General features: G+C 38.5%; 1 protein-coding gene across 1 annotated transcript in view; it reads left to right on the plus strand.

The window, feature by feature from the left end:
* The first annotated feature begins 4516 nt into the window (after positions 1–4516).
* Positions 4517–19149, plus strand: part of ANXA10 (annexin A10) — a 78814-nt gene continuing 64181 nt past the window's right edge. Inside the window, exons 1-2 of the mRNA XM_020976330.1 lie at positions 4517–4712; positions 11614–11708. Coding sequence (XP_020831989.1) covers positions 4517–4712; positions 11614–11708 — 291 coding nt within the window. The remainder of the gene's footprint in view (positions 4713–11613; positions 11709–19149) is intronic.

A 19149-nucleotide genomic window follows, 5' to 3' on the forward strand; every position in this document is an offset into this window, starting at 1 on the left:
ACATTGGGTGGTACTCACTGTTTGCTACCAACTGTAGGTGAATGGCCTGTAGTCTGGAAGACACAAATATGACAGAAAAAAACCCTCAGAGCCTAGATATAAAACAGGGACTAGATTTAGGGCCCAAACATGAGAGGATAAAACATTCTTAGTTCTATTTGGATCAGATAATTCAGTTTTCCAACCATGCAGTATCAAATTGACCTCATTACGAGACTCAGAAATAGCCAGGTGGGTAACATTCCCTTTCAAAGGAACATATTGGGGAAACTGAGCAAGGAGGAGCCCATCTTAGACTGAGACTAAAATTATCCTCTCAGCTTTTCCCGATGCTGACTTCCCACTAGTATCACATTCTCTCTGAGCAGCTTGTGGCAATTCTCTCAGATGGTGGATTACTGATTATCAATGGATTATTATGACCCATCTCAAAATAAATCCCACCAGCTTTTATCTCAAACAACAGGTTTCACTAGTCACAGTTTAGGAAAACCTTTTCCAGGATTTACATCTCAAACTTAAATTTGTCCTGGTGTAAAAAGCCAGTCGTTAGAAATTATTCCTATATACTTGCAAATTCTCAGCGAGACAAAACCCAAACAAGTCTTTTGGCAAATTTACACATTAAAACAATAACCAACAATAGTCAAAATGTTTTAGCCATAATCAAATTATGAAAAGTTGCTTGACATAATTCCCTGATGCCAAGCAATTAGCTCAACTGTCTCTCATACTTCTGGAGAAGATGGGGAATTCTGGTACACAGAGGGAAAAGGGAGATAGGAGGCTTAACTAGAGAAGATTGACTCCCCAAATTCACCATCAGATCCCTTACCAACAAAGGGGCAGGGCAAGAGAAGAGAATAAGGAGGGAGTATTCAAGCAACAGATTCTCAGATAGGCAGGGGAGAGGGTATGTCTCATGACATCCCATAGTTTTCTTCAATGCCCATGACCCAACAGGTTGAGAGGCAAGTAGGGCCAGAGTAATTAGTTAAAACAGAGAACAGAGAACATAGCCGTGATAAAGTGGGTAACCTTACCTTCAGCCTCGATTGTTGCCCAGGGCTCTGCAAGAGAGATGGAGAAAGTGGGAGCACTACCAAACCCCAGGCTCCCTTGTCATTCCCAGTCCTGAGAAGACTGGAGGATAGGGTACTGGGGAGTTACTCCACCACTTTTCCAACCTGCGGGACAATCCTTCCTCCAATATCCCTCCTGGTCACATCTTGGGCATGGTCCCAGAGACATTGGTAGAGTGGGCTCCCTCTGGGGGTGGGGGCGCCCTGGAGGGGCATTCCTTGGACCAGCAGGCCTCCTGGTGGCAGGTTTTCCCACTGCCAGGGTTGCCAGGAACACCCTTGGGTCCTTTCCTGGCTATGGGCAGCAGCCAAGAATTGAGCATGTACTGTGTCTCTAGCCCTTTCCCTTCTTTTTCTTTCCTCTGCTGCTACTAAGTCTCTGTTGTTAAAAACTCCAAAGGCCATCTCCAGTAATTGGGCCTAAGGTGTTTGGGGTCCAATTGCTAATTTCTGCAATTTCCTCCTAATATCTAGGGCAGACTGATTAATGAAATACATGCTAAGGATTGTTGCCCCTTCTATAGAGTCTGTATCTAAATTCGTATACTTTTTAATAGCTTCTACTAGCCTGTCTTGGAAAAGGGCAGGGTTTTCCTTTTCTCCCTGAGTAATTTCCTTAATTTTTTGAAAATTTACTTGCTTTTGAAATGCAGTTCTTATTCCTTCTAACAGTCAAATTACCATGTGATCTCTTTTTGCCCTACCCTCACTCTTCTGATAACCTCATCCTGGGTCAGTAGTGGGAACAGTAGCTGTTCCTGGGGGGGGTATTTTATGGTGTCATCGGTAGCAAAATGATCCCCAAATTTTTGGGCCTTTTCCAAGATTCTCTTTTTCTCTTCAGTGGTACAGTAGGTAGAGAAGATGATATGCAATCACCCCAAGAAAGCTTGAATTGTAGGGACACGTCCCTAAAGCCCTCAGCAAACTTACTGGGATCTTTTGAGTATTGCCCCAGTTTCTCCCATTGGGCCAGGCAGGAACTTCCCTTAGGGGAAAAAGCCCTGAAGGCACTGTAGGAACTGGAGATAGGGAGGAAGGGAGGTAGGAGGTCCCACTTCTTTTGAGGGAGGGACTGAGGAATGCTGACTGAACTGGACTGGACTGCAAAGCCTGGGGATCCAACATAGCCACTAAGAAAGGCCAGTTGATGGGATTACAGCCTCAAGTGAATGCCAGAGATTCCATGTGGGAAAGTCCAGGGTTTTTCCTTTTTGGGGTCTAGATCCCATCCTCATCAGTTAGATTATAAGAATCAGAGCAGTGGCTACATTAAGAATCTAAGAACCTTAACGGAGATAAGATGGACCTTATATACAGAAAGACTGTGGAAGGGATCTAGGAGTGGGCAACTAGTTTGGGGTGACTGGAAGAGGGGTCTAAGGAAGATCTGGATGGGAATAGCCAGTAAGCTAGGATGAACAGAACTCCTAGGACCCGGACCATTGGCCAAGGGAGAATGGAGCCGAGCTAGGATTAAGGGTAGGAAATGGGGGGTGGGGATGTGCAAAGGGAGGTAAGACAACTGAGAGCTAGGCTACATTAAGGGTAACAGAATTGGGAGATTGGGTGCAACCACAATGAAAGGCCAGTTGATGGGATTATAGACTAAGGTGAATGCCAGAGATTTGGCCATGTGGGAAAGTCTAGGGTTTTTTCTTTCTGGGATTCAAATCCCAACCCCATTATTATTGTCATTCAGATTAAATATAAGTTCCTCTGTTTAGATTTTAAAGCCCTTCAAAGTCTGTCCCTAACCTCTCTTTGCAACCTTATAATTTCTCCCCTTCTCCCAAGCAACAATGCAGCCAAACAAGGCCAGTTTTTACACACACACACACACACACACACACACACACACACACACACACACACACACCATCTCCTCCCCTTTGCACTGGTCTTTCTCCATAACTGGAATTCACTCCCAACTGGCCTCATTCTCTTGAACTTCCTTGTTTCCCTCAAAATTCTACTCAAGCACTACTTTACATATGAAGTTTCTTTCAATGTCTCTAGCTTCTAGTACCTTTCCCCAAAAATATTTTAACCTTGTATTTATATTACAAAAATTGTAAATAATCTTATTAATGTAGGCTTTGCCTCTCCTAATAAAACATCAGCTCCTGAGGGCAGGAACTATTGATTTTTTGTCTTTGCATAACCAGTACCTGGTAACTGAATGGGTACTTGATAAATTATTGTTGACAGATTGATCAATTATTAAACATTTAATTTTCCACCATCTTTCTGAAATAATGGACCATGTCAACCAAATGCCTTTTTCAAATAGTTCACCTTTTTGTTAGCCTAAAATGTCATTTAAAAAAATGATGATAAAGTCTTGGTATTCTTCTGTCACTGGTGAGCTTTACCTGAACATATCTTCTACCTAAGTGTTTCTGTTTTTCTTTTTTTAAAGTGGCAGAGTTCTCATGTCACTTTACCTAGAGGGTCCTATAATCCATTCCTATAAACTGCCATGCATAGACCCCCATAATCCACTTAAGCAGTCTCAATTTTCCTAAATGACTTTAGCAACATGCAATTGTTTTGAAGGAAGTTCTACTTCTTATTCATATAAAATGCCCAACTGGTTCTATAGACAAGTCCATTTTCAGGTTATCAAAGTTCTTCTGATGAAAAAAAGGAAAACAACAGCTGGTTTAAATCCAAAACTTCTTATAATTTTCTAATATTAGTTATGATGGTGCAAAGGTGATATGAACCATAAACTGGGTATTTTAATTAGATAGTAAATCTCAGGATATTGGAATCTGGAAGGTATCTTTTTCTTTTATGCAAGGCAACAAGATTAGTAACCTGATCCAAACATGAAAGGGAGATCATGTAACCATACTTTCACAATCTAGTTCGTAGGTTTCCAAAGTAGTTGATACCACTCCCTATGAGATGCTAGAAAGATCTGGGGGGGGGGAACAGTAGTAATCTCTGGTGCAATTGAGGTGGGGCAGTGAATAAAAATAAGGGGGTGATGGAAGCATAAGAAAAGAAGAGAAGAAAATATTTCATTTGTTGTATGACAGAGTTACACAAAAGTCCACGCATAAGTCTTAGCAAGAGAGTATCAGCAGTCAAGCATGTTGTCGGAAAATCCAGCATGCATTGTCAGAAATATATGCATGTAATGACTTGTTTACAATATGATGTTATATAGTTACAAGATGCAATATTATGTCATCAAAATTTCAATGCAGGAAAGAAACCACAAATTTACAGTAAAGTATTAAATTTAAGAAGCATCATTTTTTAAAAATTATTTTTTGAAATGACTCAAATATTAAAAAATGTTAAAGTGTTAAAGAAAGTAGATTTTCAAAGGGCGCTGAGTAATTTTTTTTAAAAGGGGGCAGTAGACCAAATAAGTTTGGAAATCTCTGATCTAGTCAAATGTATTCACTTTGCAGTTGTCAATGCACATAGAAAATGCTGTCTTTGGGATCCTCTTAAACTTTGTTTCACTAAGTTATTTAGAAGACCACCTTCATGACAATAATGATGGGCTCTATGGTTTCTCTTCTAACCAGGTACAGGGAACCATCTTTCCAGCTCCAAATTTCAATCCTGTCATGGATGCTCAAATGATAGGGGGAGCCCTTCAAGGATTTGGTAAGCTTCATATATTAATTTTTGTCCTTTTATTTCACTGTTATTTCTTTTTAATTTAAGTATGTTTAAAGGTGAAATTATTTGAGTACTTGCAAAAAAGACTAGAGGGAGTGGGTCAGGAAATATATGGGGAGAAGAAATTAAATAAGGATAAAAAAAGAGAGATCAAAGTTGAGTGAGGAGAAAAAACAAGGATATAAGCAACAGAGAAGAATGTAGAGTCCACAGGATGATCAAGTTTTTAAAGTTTTTAAAGATCATGTTGACAGTTAAATGGTACAGTGCAGGGCCCACAGTCAGGAAGACTCATCTTCCTGAGTTCAAATCTGGCCTCAGATTCTTTTTAGCTGTACAACTCTGGGTAAGTCACTTTATGCTGTTTGTCTCAGTTTCTTCATCTGTAAAATGAGCTGGAAAAAGAAAAGGCAAACCACTCCAGTATATTTGCCAAGAAAATCCCAAATGGGGTCAGATACAACTAAACAACAACTAAAGACCATGTACTCCAGATAAAGAAACTGAGACCTGGAGAAGTTTGTCTAAGATAATCAGTGTAGGATTCAAACCTATACACCAGTCTGGTTCAGAGTTTGAAAAGGTAGTATTGGGAAAGGTACTGGATCTGTGATTTCATGGTTTAAGGAATTCTAAGATGAGCAGGTCAGCACCCTCTACTGATGGGCAGAGATTCTTAACCTTTTTAATGTCTCAGACACCTTTGGAAGGCTGGTAAAGTTTATGGACCCTTCTCAGAAAAAAAGTTTTTAAATAAAGGAAATGCTAAATTTCAGTTAAAGTCAGTGGAAATAAAGATGTATTTTTCTTCCTATTCAAGGTCATAGTCCCCTGAAATCACTTGCTGTGTTTCTGGCTACAGCCAGAAAGCATCAGAGTCAGAACCTTAACACAAATCCTCCAGCCATTTCTCTATCCACTGCACAATACTGTCTCTGTAAAATAGATGATTAAAGGAGATAATTCAAAAAGAATTTTAAAAAAAAATTGATGTCTTCTAAATACTGAAATAATTTTAAATAAAGTATCTTTCACACACCTACGTGCTGCTTTAAATAGATCTGTTTTTTTTATGAGGTCTCTTGGTAAAAACTATGTTAATCAATAGCCTTAAAAGAAACATTTGTTTAAAAACTTATAAAAGCTTTCCCAGGAAAGCAAGCTCCATGTCTTTAAAGAAAAAGTGGCCCTTAGGAAGAAGTCAATTTTTGCTGTCTGTCTCTTCAAGCCAAAAATGGCTTCAATTGTGCCTTCTAAAAAAACTATCTTAGAAATTTACAAAGCTTTTATGTTTTTCAAAATATCAATCATGAGAAAAATTATAGAGGCAACTAGGTGGTGCAGTGGATAGAGCACCGGCTCTGAAGTCAGGAAGACTTGAGTTCAAATCTGGCCTCAGACCAAACACTTGACACTTATGAGCTGTGTGACCCTGGGCCAGTCACTTAAGCTCAATTGCCTAAAAAAAAAAATTATAAAGACAAAATGACAAAAAGCTACAGATTGACTCCCCCCCCCCAGGAATGCAGTAGTTTCATGCTACAGATCAGAAAAAATCCATTTTTTTTCACTAGAGCATTTTTTCCCACTTTCCCACTTTCCAATCTACCTGATATTGAGGTTAGGGGTCAGAATATGGATTCTTTTTGACCACCATCCTCATTTGCTTCTCCTTGAACTTTTGAGAGTCAGAGGTCCCAGCAATGCTTATGTCTTTAATTTTCTGATAATTGCTTCAGTTTGAATAGTGACAATGAGATGTGCCTAAAGGGGTAATGAATGATAAACCTGGATGGGGGTGGGGTTGAAATTGAGTGTTTGCTAGTAGAGTGTATTTGCATTCAGCAAAAGTAAGCATACAAAAACAAGTCAATTAGTAGCTGTAATCCTGCCTTTTTTAAAAATTCTGAACTTTAATACCAAATGGGTTTTTATATATACAAAACAGAATAGAAGGACCATATATGTGTTTCCTACTGACCTTCATTCTATTTGTTATTTATGCATTCTTAAATGCTTCAATACTCTGTTTTTGTAACTTTCTTTTTGTTTCTTTGTTTGTTTTTTATTGTGGTAACCCTACTGCCTCTTCCCAAATTCTTCCCTCCAGACAAAGAAAGAAAAATAAAACTCTTGTATCAGATATGAATAGTTAAGTAAAACAAGTTCCCCCACAGTGGCCACTTCCAAACATGTACATATCATTCTACACCAGGAGCCTATCCCCTTTCTGTCAAGAAATACGTTACATGTTACATTATTGGTCCTTTAAAATCATGGATGGTCTTTGTCATCAGAGTTCTTTAGTCTTTCAAAGCCATTTTACTTTATAATGGTCTTATTATTGTACAAAATGTTCTCCTGGTTCAGCTTAGTTCACCTTGCACCAGTTTATACAAATCTTTTTCTTTCTTTGTTTGGAGGGAAGAATTAGGTTAGGAGTGTCTAAGAGCAAGGCTTGATATTTGATGAGCCAGCTGCTAGCCAGCCATTGATGACCCTTCGTTTCCAGGATGCTCTGAACTTGTGGGGAATTGGCCAAGTATAAGTTTGGAGGCTTCCTCAATTAGAATGGCTGTAACATCCACTGCCCAGAGGCATGAAGGCCATCCAGCAGACACAGAGTCTAATTGTTTTGAGAAATAGGCTAAGGGGGGGGAGGGGTCAGGTCCTAAGGACCGAGGTTAGGATTCCCAAAGTCTGTCCTCTCCTTTCATCAACATACAGAGTGAAAGGTTTTTCTAGATTGGGGAGAGCTAATGCTGGAGTTGTGGTCAATTTAGTTTTCAGTCTCAAAAGCTTTAGCCTCATTGGGGTGCCTCTCTAGAGGGAGTGAGTCAGGGCCTTGAATAAAGGCATAAATGGGCTTAGCAATTAGATCAAAATTAGAGATCCAGAGTCTACAAAATCCAGCCACACCTAGAAAAGTGTGAAGTTGTTTTTTAATAACTGGAACAGGGATAGACAGGATTGTCCTTTTCCTCTCTAAGGTTAAGGAGCAAGAGGGGAGTGTTACTTCATGGCCCAGATACTTTACAGTTTGACATGCCATTTGGACTTTCTTCAAAGAGACCCTATAGCCTTGAATGCCCAAGAAATTAAGAGCTACTGTGGCGGCAGCCTCCCAGGTGGGGATGATATGAAAATATCATTGACATACTGACATCAGTTACTGTCTCCTAGTTCCAGGTCCCTTAAATCTCTTCCCAATGCCTGGCCAAATAAATGGGGGCTATTCCAAGAACCTTGGGGTAAGACTTTCCATGTTAGCTGACATGGATTTGATAAATTGTGAGTCTGCATGAAGAGGTATACAGAAAAAGGCACTTTTGAGATCCAGGGTGGAAAACCATTGGGTACTCCCAGGGATCTGAGTGAGTACAGTATATGCGTTAGGGACTATGGGTTACATGGGAATAACAGCTTCATTAACGGCCCTGAGACTTTGAACTATTCAGTATTCTCCATTAGGCTTTTTTTACAGGAAGGGTAGAGGTGTTACATGGGGACTGGCAAGGGACAAGGATTTCATACTTAAGGAATTTTTCAATCAATGGTTGCAGTGCCTTCCAGACCTCAGGCTTAATTGGATATTGGGGGAGCATATCGGGTTCTTGGAGGCAAACAATGGCTGGTGTGGCATTGATGGGCCCAAGCAAAGACTTTTGCCCTTTACTCCAAAAAGAATTTGGGTCCCATTTTTCTATGGGCCCTGGAAAACCCTTGGACTGTCATTGAATTCTCTTATTTGATCAAGGAAGCCTCTGAAGGTATAATCCCATCAACTGACCTTTGCTACACCCAGTCTCCCAATTCTCTGTTCCTATCCTCCATTGTCTTACCTCCCTATGGCCACTTCCTACCCTTAATCCTATCTAAGCTCCATTCTCCCTTAGCCACTTGGTCTTGATTCCCAGAGTTCTATTACCTCACAATCCCCACAGACTACTTGGCCACTCCTAGATCCCTCTTACAGTCTTTCTTTATATAATGTCCATCTTATCTTCATTAATGTGCTCAGATTCCTTAAGAACCTATCCAACAGCTCACAAGCCTTCAAATTCCTTAAGAATCTGGCCAATATGGCAGATCTTTAATAAACCTTGTGTCTGGCTGAAAGAAGGCTTGGGTCGAATTCTTTTGGGCAGGACCTTTGCTCTTGATATTTTGGGGTCCCAACTCCTCTAAACCTCTAGACCTCATCAGCATAAGTAGCTCACCCAGGAATTCCCTCATCCCAAACAATTGGCTCAACTGTTACCCGCATTTCTGAGGGAACATGGGGAGGTCTGGTGAACAGAGGGGAAAGAGAGATAGAAGTCTTAACTAAAGAAAATTGATTCCTCAATTTCACCATTAGGTCCCTAACCAACAAAGGGGCAGGGCAAGAGAAGAGGATAAGGAAGGAGTGTTCAAACAACAGCTCCTCAAATAGCAGGGGAGGAGGTATTTCTCAAGACATCCCTTAATTTTCCCTTCAGTGACCATAACCATCAGGGGCGAGTAGAACTAGAGTAGTTGGTATCAATGATAAATCAGGTAACCTTACCTTTAACCTTGATTTTTGTCCAGGGCTTAGTGAGAGATGGAGAAAGTGGAAGCACTTCCAAGACTCAGGCTTTCCTGTCATTCTAAGTCTTCTCAAGACTGGAAGACAGGGTACTGGGAGGTGGTTTTGCCACTTTTTCAACCTTGGGGACAAAGTCCCTCCTGGTCACATCTTGGGCATGGTCCCAGAGGCTTTGGTCTTGGGTGGGCTTCCTCTGGGGAGGGGGTGCCCTGGGAGGCCACTCCTTGCACCAGTGGCCCTCCTTGTGATGTCAAAAACAGGTTTCCCCACTACGTGTCACCAGGAGTGCCATGGAGTCTTATCCCGACTATAACAGCAGCCAAGAATTGAACCTATTCTCTGTCTCTAGCCCTATCTATGAGTTCTCTCTCCTTTGCTGCAACTAGGTCGCTGTTTTTTAAGACTCCAAAGGCTGTCTCCAGTAATTGGGCCTGAGGTGTTTGAGGTCACATTGCCAATCTCTGCAGCTTCCTCTGAATATCTGGGGTAAATTGATTAATCAAATACATGCCAAGGATTGCTGCCTCTTCTATATATCTATAGAGTCAGCATCTAAATTAGTCTACTTTTTAATACCTTCTACCAGCTGGTCCTGGAAAAGGGCAGGGTTTTCCCTTTCTCCTGAGTAATCTCCTTAATTTTTTGAAATTTTGTTTCTAAAATCCTGTTCTTAGGCCTTCTAACAGGCAAATCACCATATGGTCTCTCTTTCCCCTATCTTCACTTTTCTGATAGTCCCATCATTAGTGGGAACAGAAGCTGTTCACCAGGGGTATTTCCGGGGGTCAGAACTAGCCAAACTTCTTGGCCTGTTCCCAGATTCTCTTCTCAACAGGTGGAGAAGATATGCAAGTCTCCCCAAGAATGCTCAAATTGAAGAGACACATCCCTAAAGCCCTCAGTAAACTTAGTGGGATCTTCAGAGTATCAACCCACTTTCTCTTTAACTTGAGTAAGGTCTGAAATTGAAAATGGGACATGCACTCTAATTGTTCCCCTGGGCTAGGTAGCTACTTCTTTTAGAGGAAAAAGCCCAGATGGTGCGGTGGAAGAGAGATAGGAAGTCCCACTTCTTGTAAGACAGGGGCTGGAGAGGGAGAGCTGAACTGGATTCAACAGCAAGGCAGCCAAGGGAAGAGATTAGCTTGCACTGGAGGTGGGGGAGAGGTCAGAGGAGGAGATGCGGCCTAGACTGCTGTGGGGTTGGGGCCTGGGGTGAGCCAGTGGGCCAGGTTACAGACAATGAGGGTTGGGATGGTTCCCGGGGCCACAATGAAAGGACAGTTGAAAGGATTATACTAGGAATAGCCCAATGCCTCAGGGGAATGCCTGGGATCTGAATTCAGGGTCTGGATTCCTGAAATTCTTGGGAAAGTTCAAGGAGGGAGGGGAGGTCCAGATCCCATCATAACCACTCCTACCTGAGATCTTGTGATAATATAAAATGGAGGAATGACTTTCTGAGGTTATGACAGGCATGAAAATGGAAGTAGAGAAGGGATAATTTGATGAGGAATGGAAGCCACATGAGATCATTTGAAGCAAATGGGTATGTTACTCTATAGAAGACAGGATTTAGCTGGGGACAAAATGCCTCTCTTCAAATATTAGAGGATCTTCATACCAGAAAAGGCTTATTGTTGTTTTATGTAGCCCCAAAGGTCAGAGCTTACTACTCAGAGGGAGCAGCTACCTACTAGTACTAGAGAAACCAACTTCTTCACCCATAACTCCCTAAAAAAATCTGCTTCATCTACTTGCAGATCAAAATGCCTTTAACAAAAAGCAATAACTTGCTATTCTCCAAATATAAAAAGTGTTATTAAAATGAATGTTTAAAGATAAATATGAAATTCTTTTCTGAGCCTGATTTTAATAGCATGTGTCTATAGAGTGGGAGTAAATTTGAGGGGCACTGGATACCAAAACACACAGAGAAATAGAAAAAGAAGTCACAAAAAAAGAGCATTTGGGATTACTGGGCACATACCACCTACTGTACAATTTTGTGACCTAAGGAAACACATAGGTATATAAGCAATTGCTCATCTACCCTTTTTTAAGGGAAAGATCCAAGCAATAGCAAAAATACTTAAATAAGAAGCAAGGGTTTTTCATTTTATCTTATTTTAATGAACTCCTTCAATATATGTCCTTGTAAATTCAAGAAGTAATTAATATTTTTCCTCTTCTTTAAAGGAAATATGAGGATTAATTTTTGCAAAGTATTAGGTTTTGCAAAGTATCATCAAGGTTCTATATTCATATAGATTATGGTAGTGTTAAACTTAGAATATTGTTTTGCCTCTTTTTTAGACTGCAACAAAAACATGTTGATTGATATTTTGACTCAGCGTTGTAATGCACAAAGGATTATGATTGCAGAGGCATATCAGAGCATGTATGGCAAGGTACAAACTCTATCTTTGTCCTTTCAGTTCTCCTGTTACTAAGCCTATCAGTTTATTATGATTTGCTTTCTCTCACCCAGCCAGATTTCTAGAGTACACAAATGAGGATCACAAAAGAGATTTTCCCAACATGTGGATGCTAATGATCCCTGAAATGTTAGTCAGCCAGTACCTATTTGAAATTAGTCACAGTGAAAACCTCTTTACTTAATTACAAGGAACACGAGCTGTTCATTATTGGGGGAAACACTTTCAGTGCCTACACCATCACAGAAGCTTCCCCAGTACTCTCAACAATATAATTCAAGTTAACAAGCCTTTATTAAGTACTAACTACATACACTAACTAACCTATTCTAGGTTATGAGGAATGCTTTCTCCTAAAAATATTCATTTTGACAGCTATATATTTCAAGTTGGTCCAATTATATTAAAAATATTGCACTACAGAGGATTCTGGGAAGATGGTGGAGTAGGTCAGAAAATCCCAACCTCTCTAGATTTCCCCCACAAACAAAATAAAATCGTGCCTCAGGGTAAACATAGAGTGGCAAAAATAAACCAAGAGTTGGGGCAGAATAGTGGTCCTCTTGAGACAACCAGAAGATCCAAAGAAAAATCCCAGGACCTTTTTTTTCCTTTTTTCTTGGTTTTAATTCTCCTTTAAATCTTTTATTATTATACTAATTATGTTATATTAATTCTTAACGATGTGACTAATGTGAAAATATATGTAATATCAGTGTATATATAGAGCCTATGTCAGATTGCAAGCAGTCTTGGAATGGGGGGAGGGGAGGGAGAAAATTTGGAACTCAAAATCTTATGAAAGTGAACATTGAAAACTAAAAAATATCAATTAATTTTTTTAAAAAAAGAAAGAAAGAAAGAAAGAAAGAAAAGAAAAATCAAAGGATGGAGGTTTGGTCCCTGTGAAGAGTAAATACTTCCAGGCTAGTTCTGCTGAAATAGAAAACAGGATCCTGAGACTAGCTGGGTTAGGAGGTGGCCTCCGCCCTAGCCACAGGGAACTTTTACCTCCTTAACTTTTTTGTGTGGGGAGTCAGGAGTCTGATCCAGGAAAGATTGAGGAAATCTCTGCTGATAAGGGACAACAGGCTTAGCTGTGGGGCTGAGACATGGCCCTGGGTGAGAAGGAACCAGCCCATGCCTGGTGAGTGCAGAAGCAATGTGGCAGCAACACCTGGCTATGGGCACTTACAGGAGGGTGGAGCTCTTGATTTTGATTCCAGATTGAGGGGAGAACTGAAGGAGGATCTGAGGCCAGAGGCACCAACCCCCAAACCCTAGGACTAGAGATGATTGCAAAAAAATAAACTGCTACATAAATTTTTTTAAAAGTGCAGGCAAAGGAGAAATAATCCAATCACAGAAAGTTACTATGGGAATAGAGTAGACTGGGGTTAGTCTTCAGAGAAGGATACTGAAGCAAAAAAAAAAAAGCCTCTCTTACCCCAAAGAGTACATCAAATGGTTACTTACCCAAAAATAGAAGAACTTTTAAAAAGACCTTAAAAATCAAATGAGAGTGATTGAGGAAAAGTCTTTAAAAATAAGAACAATCCAAGAAAAACAAGATTAAGGAAAGAAAATCATCCAATTTAAAAAGGAGATCCAGGACCTTAAGGAAGAAAATGACTCCTTAAAAATTAGAATTTAGGGGCAGCTAGGTGGTGCAGTGGATAGAGCTCTGGCCTTGGAGTTAGGAGGACCTGGTTTCAAATACAACCTTAGACAATTGACATTTACTAGCTTTGTGACCCTGGGCAAGTCGCTTAACCCTGATTGCCTCACCCAAAAAAGAAAGCAAAAATAAAAAATTGAATTGAGCGAGGGGAAGCCAGTGAAGTTATAAGAGACCAAGAAATAATAAAATAAAATATAATAAAAAAATAGAAGAGAATGTAAAACATCTCATAAGAGAAATGACTAATCTGGAGAACAGATCAAGAAGAATAAACATAAGAATAATTGGACATCTGAAAGCTACAATCAAAAAAGGAATCTTGACATAATATAAACTATTACAAACAACAAGAAAAAAATTTAAATATTACCGTGCCACAATTAGAATCATTCAATACCTAGCAGTGGTGACACCAAAACACTGCAGATCTTGGAACACCACAAAAGAACTGGGGTTGTGGCTGAAAATATCAGACTAGCAAAGTTAAGCATAATCCTGAATGAAAAAAAAATAGACATTTAATGAATTGTCAGGCTTTCAGGATTTTGTTTAAAAAAATCTGAACTTAATAGAAGATTTGACATATAAGAGAGAAGAAAAATAAAAAGTACTTCTCAAAGACTAATTACAAGAAACTCAGTTAGGACAGACTCTTTTATACTAGGAAATGTAAAATGTACATCCAACATTGTTATTAGTAATTGGGTAGTTTGTAAGCAAGATTGGGGTAGACCTGAGTATGATATGATTTAGAGAAAGAACTGACACAGAAGAAGTAGATGGGGGAGGAGAGCTGGTAGTTCTGGAACCTTACTTTCATCAGGAATGAGTTTAAGAGGGAATAATAACTATACATACATATATATGTGTGTATATGCGTGTGTGTGTGTATGTGCAGGTGTGGGGGTATACATATGTATGTCTGTATGTCTGTCTGTCTGTCTGTATGTATGTATGTATAAAAGTCTCCTAAATTCAGAAAGAAATAAAAGGCTAAGGGGATAGAGAAGGAGGAGAGGATAAGGGAGAGAGTTTTAGAGGGGAGAGCAAGGGAATGGGGGGATTAGTAGAAGGGTATTTAGATTAACTGAAATGGGAAGAAAAAGGAGGGATTCTTGGACTGGAGGATAGGTTAAGGACAAGGTAGCAGGTAGAAGTTAACTAGAGGAGTCAGGAGGATTAGGATAAGAGATATAAGATATAAGAGATACACACAAATATAAAATAGAGATCAAGAGTAGAATTTATTAGGGAAAAAAGCATGGAGAGTAATCATGATCTTAAGTAAAGTTTAAGCTAAAATAGATTTAATCATAAGAGAAAAAACTACACTACATATCAGCCATATTAATCAATATTGTTTTAGACTATTTAAAATAACTAGAGAGTATAAGATTGAAACGTTGCTGTGGTGTAGGAAACGACAAGTTGGTGGACTTAGAAAATTATGGAAAGATTCGGACTTACAAAGGAAGAGATTATGCACCCTCAGAGAAGCAGAGAACAAATAACTATAGGATGGTCTTACATGGATGCATATTAATGTATACGTCTATATATGAGTATGATTATAGATATCTAAGTATATGTATGTGCATGTAAGTATATGTATGTATATGTATATATGTATGTGTGCATGTGCATATTTATATGTGTATGGAAATATGCATGTGTATATATGTATATGTGTGTATATACCTCTGTGTGTGTGTGTGTGTGTGTGTGTAGGTGGGGAAGAAGGTGGGAAAAAAGAACAAAAGAAAAAAGAAAAGTGCATAGCAGAAAATAAAAGAAAACTTACAACAAAGCAAAGAAGAGATGGACAGCTCTCAACAAAATGAATAGTATTTGTTATATAGGCTTTCTTGAAATGCAAATTTATTGCTATATATTTTGAATCCTCTCTTATGTTCTGCTGTGCACATGGAAATGCTTTTTTTTCTTTTCTTATTTTGCATTTAAGTTTTCATATTTAAGTTTATGTTTTATTTTCCTTTTCTTTTTGTATATTTAAGCTTTAGTATTTAAGTTTAAATAAAAAATTAAAAATATTACACTAGAAATGTACATTTGCAGAGTTTGAGGGCAGGTGTAGAACAGCAGCAATAATCTCCAAGTTGAGAAAAAGTGATTTTTTGTTCCAATACTGTCCCCCTCTCTACCATCTTCACCTCATTCTCAGCCAGAGTAAATTCCTTCCTGGCTTTCTCCTTATCTAATAGTATTATTAAAGACCATTAAGAAGCAGAGTCTTTTATCTTCACCTTCAAAATTGCTCAAGATATATTAAACATTATCAACAACATTTTAAAGTGATTACACTGAATGTTCAAAATATGTCTCACCAAACAATCTGTCTTGTAATTAATCTATCTTGTGATTAATAATTCAGAATAGAAACTTGTCAAGTCAAAAGGCCCTGAAACATGTACAGTGCTTTGCAATCCTTAAAGTGCTATATGAAATGATATTATTATCATCATTATCATTATTACTGTAACTATTATTACAATTACTTGTCAAGTCAACAAGAATTTATTCAATAATTACTATGTGCAAGACACTGTGATAACTGCTTAGGAATACAAAGAAAGGCGAAAGATCATCTTTACTCTCAAGGAGTCCACAGTCTAATGGAGGAGACATGAAAATGACCACAGACAAATAAGATATATACAGGATAAATTGGAGACAATCAATAGAGGTAATGCACTAATATCGAAAAAGATCTGCAGAGGTTTCTTGTAGAAGGCAGGGTATTAACAAAAAGCCAAAGAAAGAAGACAGGGAAGCCAGGAGATGGAAATGAGGATGAAGGAAATTCCAGGCATTCAGGGTAGCCAGTGAAAACACCCATAGTCAGATACAGAGCATGTTGGGGGAGTGGGGAAAGTAAGATCTGGAAAGTTTGGAGAGCCCAGGTTAAAAAGGGTTTTCAAAACCAAACAGAAGAGTTTCTATTTGCTCCTGGAGTTTATAGGGACATACTAGAATTTATTAAATACGGTGGAGTGACATGGTCAGATCTGCTCTTTAGGAAGATTAATTCAAAAACTGAGTTAGAATGGGTTGGTCAACACTGTCAAATGCTTCAAAGTGATTGGGGAGGTAAGGGCTGAAAAAAAGGACCTTGTATTTAGAAATTAGAATGTCTAAATGCATGTGTATCAAAATAGTCTATGAGCAAGGGAAGGATTCTCAAAACTGAGTGATGGGTGCCAGTTAATCTAGAAGAACTCATGCAATTTGAAATGTAGATAAAGTTTGCAAGGAATACTAAGAGGTGTTTGTTTTAACTTAAATGGGAATGTAAATATGTGCAGCTAAATCATTCATTTTAGAAATTGGCCAGAATCTGAGACTGATAGATTTTAAGGGTATTCAACCTCTTTCTAACTGATTTTTTTAATGCCTTGTCCTTTTCCTAACCACATCCATAACTTATTTCTCTTTTCTTTATGTACTTATCCTCTGGTGATTTACATTCATTTCCATGGTTCCAACCATCACTGCCAAATCTCTCTAATTTATCCTGGGCCTCTTTTCCAAAGTTAAAATGGACTAATTGGTCAACCATCTCAGATGTTTTAGAAAGGTGAAACAAGATGAAGACTCAAAAAAGCAACAATGAGTTTTGGGGAATAAGATAACCTTATAAAGTAATATGGAGGTTATTCTAGGTTGCAGGGATAGAAAGGAGTGAGTGAGTGGTAAAGAAGTAAAAATAAACCACAAAGCATTTTGGAGCTCTTATGATTGCCATGTTCTGGCCTCATAATTATGAAATCATACTGTATCTTCCACCTAACATAAATACACTATTGATTTTATGTTGAAATCAACATAACATCAAGATGTCTCTGGTATTTGTTAATACATGACTCTCTTGTCAGTCAGATAGCATATTGCTAAGAAGAGTTCAAGTTTCACCAGCATAGCAAACTATTTTCTTATCTAAAATTCTGGGATCTGTCACTGGCATGATGCCCAGGAATGAATATTTATTTTGAGATAAGGGATAGAGACTGAACCTATAATTTTATTTTTGTAACAAACTCCTGAGTAAGTAAACTCCCTCTATTAACACACGTTGCCAGCTTCTCTGCAATTTATGATATTGGAGAGTTGCCTAGAATACTGAAATTTTAGCAACTAGGTGACTCAGTGGACAGACCACTAGGCCCGGAGTCAGGAAGTCCTGTGTTCAAATCTGGCCTCAGATACTTACTAGCTGTGTGACTCTGGCCAAATCACTTAACCTCTCTTTGCCTTAATCCACTGGAGAAGGAAATGGCAAACCCTTCTTGTGTCTTTGCCAAGAAAACCACATAGACAGTATTGGTGTGCTATGGTCCACAGAGATACAAAGAGTCACACAATTTAACAACAATAACTGAAATGTTAAGTAATTTGTACAGGGTCACAAGGGAGGTATATGTCAGAGACAGGACTTAAACTCAATTCTTCCTGATGTCAAAGTTCTCTATTTACTCTTCCATGTTCCCTTTCAATATCACTCTATGTAAAGGCAGTTAGGTGGTGAAGTGGATCAAGTGTTGTACGTAGAGTTAAAAACTCTTAATTCCAGCTTCAAAATTACTAGCTATGTGACTTTTGGCAAGTTATTTAGCCTCTGTTTGACTCAGTTTCCTCATCTGTAAAATGAAGGTAATCATCACATCTACCCTTCCCTAGAATTCTGAGGATAAAATGGGAAAATATTTGTTTTGCAAAATGCTATAGAAGTGCTAGCTATTATTCTCCCATTATTATTATTCTTCAGAGAAGGGACTGTCCTTTGCCTTTATTCAATATAAGTAGGTATTTAATGTTTTTGGACCCATTGACTGAATGTAATAAAGACAATCTGTCATATGAACACACCCAAACTGTGAAGGACCCTTACAGAAACAGACAGTGGAATTTTACCTGTCTTTCATAGAAAAGTTTAGAGTGGTTAAAAACACTGCAAATTCTTAATCCAATCCTTAAGGCATTTAGAGGGGGGGTCTGCCAAGTGTTCCTGTTTGTGAATGGCATTGTGTTCATTTCATCAAATTATGAAAGAGACTTCTAAGGAAATCTGTAATAATCTAAGAATTTTGGCTTAGCTATCCACACAAGACAAACCAAGTAGTGAAGAATGTCTTCTGTTCACATTACAATATGTATTTGCATGTGTAACCATTAATTTGGTAAATCGGTTCTTGTATATTGGAAACATTGAACTGGGCCCCAAATTGAACAGGAGGAAAACAGACTAGACTAATTTTGGGGACCTGGCAAGTGCTTTTAATGCCCTCAGGCTTCCACATAGACGCAATGTTATAAATGATGATTAGGTGTAACTTAAATATTATTAGCATATTATCTACTTTAAACACCATAGCAGGTAAAGACAGTTTACTGGGACTCATTTGGGAGCTTAACCATTTAAAATTCTTTTTAATCCAGAATCACATTCCTTTACAAAAACTACAGACAACCTTTTTTTAAAGTGTTGAAATACATCCCATTTGACAAAGGGTAATAGCCTTAAAAGTTGTTTTCCTCTGAAAACAAACTTTTCCCCAACTCATTATCTTGTTTCTCAAAGATGGACAATCCATATTTAAAGAAATAAAGATATTTATATTAATATAAACTTCACATTACATGTAAAATCTCTATGGATTATGCAATTGATTAAATTGTGAAAATAAACCCTCCATAATATTTTAAATCCTACATTTG

The sequence above is a fragment of the Phascolarctos cinereus genome, unplaced genomic scaffold (assembly GCF_003287225.1).
Source record: "Phascolarctos cinereus isolate Bilbo 61053 unplaced genomic scaffold, phaCin_HiC Scaffold_9;HRSCAF=440, whole genome shotgun sequence".
Lineage (NCBI taxonomy): Eukaryota > Metazoa > Chordata > Mammalia > Diprotodontia > Phascolarctidae > Phascolarctos > Phascolarctos cinereus.